At 39.7% G+C, this 12,010-nt stretch overlaps 1 protein-coding gene across 6 annotated transcripts in view; it reads right to left on the bottom strand.

Moving 5' to 3' along the window:
• Window positions 1-12,010, bottom strand: part of TRAPPC10 (trafficking protein particle complex subunit 10) — a 98,459-nt gene that overhangs the window by 50,144 nt on the left and 36,305 nt on the right. For 2 of the 6 annotated variants that reach the window (XM_023559146.2, XM_023559144.2), the window contains one exon: window positions 10,569-10,621. The exons of the other annotated variants lie outside the window; for them this stretch is intronic. In XM_023559146.2, the coding sequence (XP_023414914.2) occupies window positions 10,569-10,621 (53 nt within the window). The remainder of the gene's footprint in view (window positions 1-10,568; window positions 10,622-12,010) is intronic. 6 annotated transcript variants of the gene reach the window in all.

Genomic DNA, 12,010 nt, shown 5'->3' with positions numbered 1-12,010 from the left:
AGACTGTGGCATGTCGGTGTGACATCAGCTCTCCAAGAGCCCCCAGGGATATTCTGCCTGAAGAATGAGACCGGGGCAGGAAGGGCTGGCGGCCTTGAGTCCAGAGAAATAAAAGACCAGATCAGAATCACAACACTCTGCCCACCATGGGTTAGAGCCAAGAAGAGAGTGAAAACCTCTCCGGTATGCCTGGTGGCAGGGACTCCCAGCCCCAGGAGAGAGCCCTGACCTGCACAATGAGCCACCGTGATCAACACAGGGAGGAGCGGTCCCACCCCCAGGGCTTGCAGGGCCTCTAGGTAAGAGACCTCACTGAGCATAGGGAGGGAGAAGACAAAAGTTTCAAAAAGTCCTGAGGGAAATCAGGAGTAAATATTTAGAGTGAGCAACCGAAACATTAGAAGAGCGGCTCTTTCAAAGTGGACTACGCTGAGCCAGCAAGGCTAATGATCTATAAAGAAACAGAAATTCATACCAAAGCTCATTCAAGAAGAAACAGATACCCCAAACAGCCCTACACCTATTAATCCAACTTAGAGTTAAAAACCTTCCCACAAACCCAACTCCAAGCCCAGATGGCATCACTGGCTTCACTAGAAAATAAGACACACTTCACAACTCATCCTATCAGACCAGCATTACGCGGATATTAAAACCAGAAAAAGGCATTAGAAAACGAAAGACCCGTATTCCTCATGAACACAATGGAAAGAATTCTTAGCAAAAATTTTGGCAAGTCAGATACAATGATCTGAAAAAATAAACACATTGTGACCAAGTGGGGTTTCAAAAATTATTCAATATATTTTTTACTTATTGTAATTTAATATATTAACAAATTACAAAAGGAAAACCATATGATCATCTCAACAGATGCAGGAAAAGCATTTGAAAAAAATCCAACATCCATCCCTGATTAAAACTTTGAGAAAATCAGGACCAGAAGAGAACTTCTTCACGCCGATGAAGAGCTAGTATCACCCTTAATGGGGAAAGACCACGTTTTTCCCCTGAGATCAGGAACGAGACTAAGATGTCTACTCTCTCACCACTTCTTTCCAACATTTTACTGGAGATTCTGGCCACTGAAATAAGGCAAAAAAAGAGAAAAAAAAAAAAAAGGGCATCTAGATCAAAAAAGATAAAGTAAAGCTCTTAAATTGTACACTGCACGATTGTGTATGTAGAAAATCCTAAGGAATTTACTAGAATAAATGATACTAGCAAGGTCGCAGGACACATAGGCAATACACAAAAATTGGTTGCATTTCTATATGATAGTGACCTACAACTGGAAAATTAAATTAAAAAATAAAACTACTTAAAAAAATCAAAAATATTAAATACGTAGGGGTACATTTGTCAAAAGAGTGTAACACCTATACACTGAAAACTACGAAACCCTGCTGAGGGAAAATAAACGAGACCTAGTAGAAAGCCAGATCTTGTTCACAAATCGGAAGACTCAATGTTCTTAAAATGTCAACTACCTCCAAATTGACCTATGAATTCAATGCGATCTCAATCAAAATCTGAGCAGACTTTTTGGTAGAAACTGAAATTCTAAAATTCATATGGAAAGGCAAGAGAGCAAAGATAGAGAAATATATCAATGAAAAAGAACAGAGTCTAGAAACAGACCCACACATATTATATTTTCTCACTAATAACATGCTTTCTATGTTTGTTTGCCAACTTCTTGCTCCCTCACACCCCCCGGGAAGTATTTTTGTAAGAGCGCTATGCTAATTTTATTTGACAGCCACATTTTTAAAAATTTTGGCATAGTGGTGTGCTTATGAAAATACCTAACGGGGGGCGGGGGGAAGAGACTCACAAATGAACTTAGAAGGCATGCATTACTTGCATAAAAATACGGTATATGGCCAATTGATTTTGATAAAATTCCACAGCATTTCAAAGAGGAAAGCTAGTATTTTTTTTTTTTTAAGGTGCTGGAATAATGAACATGAAACATTAAAAAAATAATAATTCAAAATGGATCACGCACTAAATATAAAATCCAAAATTATAATAAAGGCCTAGGAGAAAATCTTTGTGACCTTGAGTTGAGCAGTAATTTCTTAGTGTTTTTTTTTTTTTAATTTATTAAAGCACAGTGCATAAAAAGAAAAAAATTATAAATTAAACTTCATGAAAATTAAGAACTTCTGCTCTTTGGAAGACAATGCTAACAGAATGAAAAGACAACCTACAGAACGGGAGAAATATCTTCAAGTCCCATATCTGATAAAGAACATTTGTCCAGAATATACAAAGAACTGCCAAAACTAAATATTAAGAAAACACACAATTTTAAAAATGTGCAAAAGACAAACACATCACCAAAGAAGATAAGTAGATGGGAAACAAGCGCCTGAAAGATGTTCAGTTCAACATCACTGGTCATAAACACGGAAACCCTGGTGGCGTAGTGGTTAAGTGCTACGGCTGCTAACCAAAGGGTCAGCAGTTCGAATCTGCCAGGCGCTCCTTGGAACACTATGGGGCAGTTCTACTCTGTCCTATAGGGTCGCTATGAGTCGGAATCAACTCGACGGCACTGGGTTTGGTTTTTGTTCAGTTTGGTCATAAACATAAGAATATTCAAAGCAGCTTTACCTGTAATAGCCCCAAACTAAAACAACCTATGTGTCCATCACCAGGCGAATGGATAAAGAAACTGTGCTATATTCATACAACGGAATGTGACTTGGCGATGAAAAGGAATGCAATGTTGGTAACCGTCACAACACGATAACCAAACACAAGAGAACAGATACCGTACGCTTCCACTGAAGTCTAACTCGAGGCAAAAATCTTCCAGAGTGTTAGAAGTCAAATCAGAGGTTAAATGAGGTGGGGGCTGCACAGGGAACTTTCTGGGTAAATGGAAATTTTCTGTATCCCGAATTAAGCGTTTATTACATGAATATAGACATTTATCACAACTCATGGAACTGTTTACTTAAAACATACCCTTTATTGCATGTAATTTTACCTGAAGTCACACAGTGAGGGATAACTGCAACATAAACCTACGCGGTCAGGATCCAAAGTATACGCTTTTAACCAATTCACTATACGGTCTCTATAGATGTTCATGCCAACAAATTTGAAAACCTAAATGAGATGCTGACACCTGACTAGATTAAGAACTAGAGAAGACACTGAAATGCTATTCAAAGAGCTTCCCCGTGAAAATGTACCAGGCAAGATATGTTTTACAGAACCATGTCTAGTTTAGTTAGAACATACCTTAACAGAGGAAAAAATGGAAACGTTTCAATTTATATCACCTTTAGCTAACAAAAAAAAAAGAAAAAAAAATTTTTTTTCTTTTTAGCTAACATAAAATACAAACCAGTATTACTCTTAAATATAAAATCCTACACATTATCGACTTAACCCATTTTAAAAAAAACAGATGATAAAATAGATAATATAGTGCCGGAAGATGAGCCCCCCAGGCTGGAAGACATTCAAGACACGACTAAGGAAGAGCTGCCTCCTCAAAGTAGACTGGACCTTAACGACGGATGGAGTGAAGCTTTTGGGACCTTCATTTGCTGCTGCGGTACAACTCAAAATGAGAAGAAACAGCTGTAAACATCCATTAATAATAGGAATGGGGAATGCAGTACATATGAATCTAGGAAAATTGGCAGTTGTCAAAACTGAAATGGAACGCGTAAAGATAGATATCCCAGGCGTTAGCAAGCTGAAAGGCACTGGTATTGGCCATTCTGAATTGAACAATCGTATCATCTGGTCTACTACGCTGGAAATGACAAATTAAAGAGAAATGGCACTATATTCATCTTCAAAAAGAACACTTTGAGATCTATCCTGAAGCACAACACTGTCAGTGATAGGATAATATCCATGCGTCTTTAAGTAAGACTAGTTAACATCATTATGATTCAAATTTATACACCAACCACTAATGCCAAAGATGAAGAAACTGAAGATTTTTACCAACTTCTGCAGTCTGAAATTCATCAAACATGCAATCAAGATGCATTGATAATTACTGGTGACTGGAAAGCAAAAGTTGGAAACAAAGAAGAAGGATTGGTAGCTGGAAAACATGGCCTTGGTCCCAAGAGACAGAAAGGGACGCATAAACCAGAGACTACATCAGCCTGAGACCAGAAGAGCCAGATGGTGCCTGGCTACAACTGATGACTACCCTGACAGGGAGCACAACAGAGAAGCCCTGCGGGAGCAGGAGAGCAGTGGGATGCAGACCCCAAATTCTCATAAAAAGACCAGACTTAATGGTCTGACTGAGACTAGAAGGACCCTGGTGGTCATGGTCCCCAGACCTTCTATTGGCCCAGGACAGGAACCATTCCCAAAGCCAACTCTTCAGACAGGGATTGGACTGGACAATGGGTTGGAGAGGGATGCTGGTGAGGAATGAGCTTCTTGGATCAGGTGGACACTTGAAACTATGTTGGCTTCTCCTCCCTGGAGGGGAGATGAGAGGGCAGAGGGGGTTAGAAGCTGGCGAAATGAACACGAAAAGACAGAGTGGAGGGAGGAAGCCGGCTGTCTCATTATGGGGAGAGTAACTGGGAGTATGTAGCAAGGTGTACATAAGTTTTTGTGTGAGAGACTGACTCGATTTGTAACTTTCACTTAAAGCACAATAAAAAAAAAAAAAAAAAGGCCTTGGTGATAGAAACGATGCTGGAGACTGCATAATAGAATTTTTCAAGACCAACGACTTATTCATTGGAAATACCTTCTTTCAAAAACCTAAACGGGGACTATACCCATGGACCTCGCCGAATGGAATACACCGAAATCAAAGCGACTACATCTGTGGAAAGAGACAACAGGGAAGCTCAGTATCATCAGTCAGAACAAGGCCAAGGGCCTACTGCAGAAGAGATCATCAATTGCTCATACGCAAGTTCAAGTTGAAGCTGAACAAAATTAAAAGAAGCCCACAAGTGCCAAAGTATGACCTTGAGTATATTCCACCTGAATTTAGAGACCATCTCAAGAACAGATTTGACACACTAAACACCAATGACTGAAGACCAGACGAGTTGTGGGATGACATCAAGGACATCATACATGAAGAAAGCGAAAGGTCATTAAAAAGACTGAAAGAAAGACAAGACCAAAATGGATGCCAGAGGAGACCCCGAAACTTAGAGAAGCAAAAACAAATGGAAGAGGCGATGAAGCAAAAGAGAGGAACAGAGGATTTCAACGGGCAGCTCGAGAAGACAAAGTATTATAATGAAAATGTGCAAAGATCTAGAGTTAGAAAACCAAAAGAGAAGAACACACTCAGTATTTCTCAAGCTGAAAGAACTGAAGAAAAAATTCAAGCCTCGAATTGTAATACTGAAGGATTCTATGGGCAAAATATTGAACGATGAAGGAAGCATCAAAAGAAAATGGAAGGAATACACAGAGCCACTGTACCAAAAAGAATTGGCTGATGGTCAATCACTTCAGGAGGTAGCACATGATCAAGTACCAAAGGTACTGAAGGAAGAAATCTAAGCTGACCGGAAGGCACTGGTGAAAAACAATGCTGTAGGAATTGACAGATACCAACTGATATGTTTCAACAAATGGATGCAGTGCTGGAAGCGGTCACTCGTCTGTGCCAAGAAATTTGGAAGACAGTTAGTTGGCCAAACGACTGGAAGAGATCCATATTTGTGCCCATTCCAAGGAAAGGTAATCCACCAGAATGTGGAAATTATTGAACGATATCATTATTTTCACACATAAGTCAAATTTTGCTGAGAATAAGTAAGAAACGGTTGCAGCAGTACATCGAAAGGGAACTGTCAGAAATCCAGGCCAGATTCAGAACAGGGCATGGGATGAGGGCTATCATTGCTGATGTCAGATGGATCTTGGCTGAAAGCACAGAATACCAGAAAGATATTTACTTGTGTTTTATTGACTATGCAAAGGCATTGACTGTGTGGATCATAACAAATTATGAATAACGTTTCAAAGAACGGGAATTCCAGAACATTTAACAGTGCTCATGCAGAACCTTACGTAGACTAAGAGGCAGTCATTTGAATAGAACAAGGCAATACTGTGTGGTTTAAAATCAGGAAAGGTCTGCGCCAGGGATGTGTTCATTCACCACACTTATTTAATCTGTATGCTGAGCAAATAATCAGAGAAGCTGGACTATATGAAGAAGAATCCAGCATCAGGATTGGAGGAAGACTCATTAACAACCTGCATTATGCAGATGACAAAACCTTGCTGAAAGTGAAGAGGACTTGAAGCACTTCCTGATGAAGATCACAGCCTTCAGTATGGATTACACCTCAACATAAAGAAAACAAAAAATCCTCACAACTGGAACAATAAGCAACATCATGATAAATGGAGAAAAGACTGAAGTTGTCAAGGACTTCATTTTACTTGGATCCAAAATCAACACCCAAGGAAGCAGCAGTCGAGGAATCAAGTGACACACTGCATTGGGCAAATCAGTTTTACAAAGCAAAGATGTCACTTTGAGGACTTAGGTGCGCCTGACCAAGCCATGGAATTTTTAATTGCCTCACATGCACACGAAAGCTGGACAATGACTAAGGAATATGGAAGAACTGATGCCTGTGAATTATGGTGTTGGTGAAGAATAGTGAATATACCATGCTCTCCCGGAGGAACGAATAAATCTGCCTTGGAAGAAGTAGGACCAGAATGCTCCTTAGAAGCAAGGATGGCAAGATTTTGTCTCACGGACGTTGGACATGTTATCAGGAGAGACCAGTTATGCTTAGTAAAGCAGAGGCTAAGAGAAAAAGAGAAAGACTCTCAATGAGACGCACTGACACAGTGGGCTCAAACATCGCAACAACTGTGAGGGTGGCGCAGGACCAGGCAATGTTTCATTCTGTTGTGCACAGGGTTGAAATATGAGTCAGAACTGACTCAACAGCACCTAACAACAAGACTTTTTATTAAAAAGGCTCCCTACTAGAAAATATAATTTTAAGATCGTATTCATAATGGTCACAAGAACTAAGCCTAACAATAAAACTGCAAGACTTTTATGAAAGATACTATGACACATTTTGCAGGACATAAAGCAAGACATAGAGAATGGAGAACCACGTCATGTTCCCCGGTGGGAAGGTTTGTTCTGATTAAAATTCTTCTCCAAGGAGTCTATAACTTATTCAAGACAATCCCAACCAAAACACTTCCAGTCTTTTCTTTTGAACTGATGTGCCATTTATCTACTGCTGTGTAACAAACCATTCCAAAATGTAATGGCTTAGAAGGACATTTATTTTGCTCATCAATCTACAATAGAGAGAGTTTGGTAGAGACAGTTCATCTCTGCTGTTAGCTGCACTGGCTTGAAGACTGGGAGCTAGAACTCACCCACGTCTGCTGGCTGGTGATAGCTCGTTGGCCAGCTCTCAGCTGGAGCTTGGCTGAACACCTCCACATGGCCTTTCCACGAGGTTGCTAGGCTGTATCACAGCATGGAGGCTGGGTTCTCAGAGCAAGCATCCCAAGAGGACCCAGTGGAACATACACTACCTTCTATGACTTAGTCTCAAAAATTACAGTGTCACTTCCACCACTGTGAGAGGCCCACCTAGGTTCAAGTAGAGGAAACACAGACCCAACCTCTCAATAGAGTTCTGTCACTCTCACACAGAGAAGGGCACATGGGTGGGCTAGGCTGGTACAGCCATCTCTGGAAAATACAATGTGCGCACTTGACAATCTGACTCTAAAACTTGTATCAAAGAGAAAAGGTATAAGAATAGCCAAGAAATTTATTTTTAAAAAATAGGTATTGATACCTACCATAAAAATATAAAAAAGATGACACTAGAAATTATTGTTACTATTCTCGGGTGTAAAAATGATACCGCAGTTATAAAGGAGAATGCTGTCCTCATTCTTAAGATATGTGATAAATTATGTATTTAGGGTTGAAGTATCATGTCTGCGACTTATTGTATGTATGTGTGTGTGTGCAGCAAAATGTTCACTTGAGTTCATTTGAATTTATTACTGTACTATTATTTCGAATTTTCCATATATGTTTTTCATAATAAAGAAATTGAAACAAAAAATATATAATAATTAAAAGTGTGATACTGCATAGACTAGACAAGGAGCAATAGAATCAGTGTGTCCAGAACCATGCACATAAGGAACAATGCTTTAAAATAAAGGTGACACTTCCGGTAATTATGGAAAAGGTAACACAATTATGAAATGGTGTTGGGCAAATTAGATGCTCCACCTCCCGTTAATGCTACAATACAAAAATATAACTTGAAGCTATATAGAACTAAATGTAAAATACAAAATTATTAAAAGAAAATACAGGAGAAATCAGTTACCATCTCCGGGCAGACACGGTTCCCTCCGTGAACATTAAAGAATTCTGAGCAATAAAGGAAACCTCAAAGTAGAATTCAGACCAAACCAAGACCAAAAAAGCGCACTTTAAAATGCTAAGGCCACAATTCACAATGAAGATATAATAGTCACGAATACCTGTGCAACAAAAAATGCATCAACCATCTATACAAAAGTGAAACTACAGAAAAGGCAAGAGAAACAGAAACACACCGGTAACAGAAGACTTTAACACACCACTGGTAGTTAAACATAGGTCAAGTAGACAAAAAAGTAAATATAAATAACCTTAAACAACATATTTAGGAAGGTAGATCCCATGGATATACATTAAACACTACACCTGAAACCAGAGACAATACCTTCTCAAACACACATGGAAGACTCATAAAAACTGACCATTTATTAGGTCACAGAGGAAAAACCAGTAAGTTATAAAAAACAGAAACACAAACAACATTAGCACGATGCAATAAAACTAAAATTTTTTAATAAAAACCTTTTTAAAGTTCTTTCTAGACATTAAAAAACCTTCTATTTAATAACTCCAGGTTAAAAGGGGAAATGCAAACAGGAAATACGGAATTTCTGAAAAATGACAAAACTCTATGGGACACATTTCAAGTAGTAATCAGAGAAATATCCATAGCTTTCAGGATCTATATCAATAAAAGTAAAAGACTGAAAATAAATGAATTCTCAAGTCAAAAAATTAAAGAACAAAATAAACCCTAAGAAAACAGAAGGAAGCCCCAGACCCCCTTTTAACTCCGTACTAAAGTCGCTCCTGCGGCTCATCCCTGAGTCGAAGATCAGACAGGCCCATAAAACAAACCATCCATGTCGCTCAGCCACGTATACGGGACTAAATGGGCACACCAGCCCAGGGGCAAGGACGGGAAGGCAGGAGGGGACAGGAAAGCTGGGCAGAGGAAAATGGGGGGCCCAAGGTCTAGCAAGCGAGAGTGTTGACACATCACAGGGTTGGCAACCAATGTCACAAAACAATATGTGCAATGTTTACTGAGAAACTAATTTGCCCTGTAAACTTTCAACTAAAGCACAATTTAAAAAAAAAGAGAGAGAAATTTAATCCTTGGATTAAAAAAAAGAAAACTAGTAAGAAATAACAATGGGGAAATAACTGTCAACGTTTATTATAAGAGTCACAAGAGACCATATATTTCAACAAAAATAAAACTTTGCTGAAAAGGATAATTTCTAAGGAAAATATAGTTTATAGAAGCTGATAAATGGCCGGAACAGACCAATTTTCATGGAAGAAACACAGAAAGTTATGGAAAAACTATCCCACAAGAAAGCGCAACCAGGTCCAGACGGTTTGACAGGACAATTCCATCAAACCTCTACAGAACAGACAGCTCCGACACTACATAAATGGTTTCAGAACATACACAATAAATGAAAAGTTCCAATTTTTTTTTAATGAATCAAGTATAGCATGCCTAAATGTGATGAACAACAACAACAAAATTACAGACCAGTCATTTATGAGTACAGATACAAAAAAAATCCTAAATAAACCTTGAGGAAACCGACTCCAACACCACATTAAGAAAATAATACTGTGATCAAGTGGGATTTATTCCAAAAGTGCAAACAGTGCAAAAGTAGGAGGCGCAATAATTCAGTATATTAATAGATCTAAGGTGAAAAAAGAAGCCCCAGTGGCACAACAGTCAAACACTCGACTGCTAACCAAAAGGCTGGCAACGCAAACCAACCCAGCAGCTCTGCGGCAGAGAGCCCTGGCAATCTGCTTCCGTAACGATTACAAGCTAGGAAACCCTATGGGGCAGTTCTATGTGGTCACATGGGGTTATTATGAGTTGAAATTGACTTAACAATACCTAACAAAAAGGGGGAAAAAGTCATAGGATTATCTCCATTGATGCCGAAAAACCCCTTGACAAAATTTAACACTCATTCCTAATAAAAACTCTTGAGAAAACAGGAATGGCTAGATACCTCCTTCACATGATAATATACATTTACCTCAACCCTACAGAAAGCATCCTCGGTGGGGAAAGACGACAGTTGTTCCCACTAAGGTCAGGAACAAGGCAGTGATATCCATATTTCCACTACTATGTAATGCTGCCTCAGATCAGAGAAAACAATCTGAGGCACAGATAATAGAAAAGAAGAAATAAAGCTACCTCTATTTGCAGATGGCTTGATAGGATATCTGGAAAATCCTGAACACTGGAGCCTAGAGAATCAATGAAAAAATGAATTTAAACAACAGAAGAATCCAGTGATGTTAAAATGAAAAGAACTGATAGCCTTCACAGACATAAAAAACAACCAACTGGAAGATATAACGGAAGAGAAAACCCTATTTACAACAAGCGACAAAAAAAGTAAAATAGAAATAAATTTAGCAAAAAATGTTTAAAATCTTTAACGAAGAACACTCCTGAAAGACACAAGAGTAGACTTCTATAACTGGAAAGACACCCCTTGTTCTTGGTTAGGATGTCTCAACAAAATGTTAGTTCTGCATGTGGTAATTTAAAAAAAGTGGTTTCAACAGAAATACTAAAAAGATTTTTTTTCTGGAACTAAACAATTGGATACTAAAATTCATATGAAAAAATAGGCATGCAAGGGTAGCTAGGAAAACATGGAAAAGGATAAACTTCGAGGGAGGACTAGCCCTACCCGTTATGAAAACCACTATGGTCAGTGTAGGAGAAGTAAGACCTACAAAGAAATCCTGAACTCTTCTGAGCAGGATTCTTTGTCACTGTGGCGTGGGTGTAGCGATTCTGAAACTACCTCACGCGTGTCGTAGGATTAAGCAAATAAGCGTGCTGATGCTGCTGAGAGCCAGGGTAGATACAAACACGGAACGGGGTAAGGCAGGCTGGGCTGGGCCGTCAGTACCAACCCATGAGCTCCAGTACACATAACCTCTCACCTCCGTCTACTGACAGGGCCCAGAAGCAGCGGCGCTCCAGTAGCAGCCAGCACACCTAGTGTCAGAAGAACCAGGGCTCTGGCGGTAAAGGTACAAGATGAGCTTAGAGCATCTCGTTATGCCAGAGAGTTAGAGAGTGCCCAGAGGGATACAGGAGCCAACCTGAAGTGACTTCCACTGGTAAAATCTGGGACAACTTGGGTATCCAGATCAGCAAGGATAGCTGACTACAGTCACTGAGTAAAAGCCAAGTCCATACAGGCCCGTCCTCGGGGTAAAGCGATGGCTCCTAAGTACGGAGTGAGTGGTGTCTGTAACCTTCTTTGGTTCAGACCTGTTCATGGATGAATCACCAAGAGATGCCAAGTCTAAGCAGACAAGTCTTACAAGTAGCACGATATTCACATGATCTTAGATAATCTCCCTAGAGATGGTGTACTAGTTGCAAGAGAATAATAACTATGCCATGGAGAAACCGGACAACTCCTTGACCAAAGGATCAAAACTAACATACCAATGAGGGGTTGTGCAGAGAAGTCAGCAGGGCAGGTTGACTGCTCTCCTCAGAAAGGCCTGCCTACAAGGTTGGCCGTTGGCTGGTGTCCGAGAACTTGGATTTTGGAGAGTTCCCACCATTCCCTAAATGATAAGACTAGCTCACTGCGCCTGAACTGTCTG

This window comes from Loxodonta africana, chromosome 2 (assembly GCF_030014295.1).
Source record: "Loxodonta africana isolate mLoxAfr1 chromosome 2, mLoxAfr1.hap2, whole genome shotgun sequence".
Classification (NCBI taxonomy): domain Eukaryota; kingdom Metazoa; phylum Chordata; class Mammalia; order Proboscidea; family Elephantidae; genus Loxodonta; species Loxodonta africana.
The sequence above is the reverse complement of the archived record's forward strand: the minus strand, read 5'-3'. Positions and strand labels throughout refer to the sequence as shown.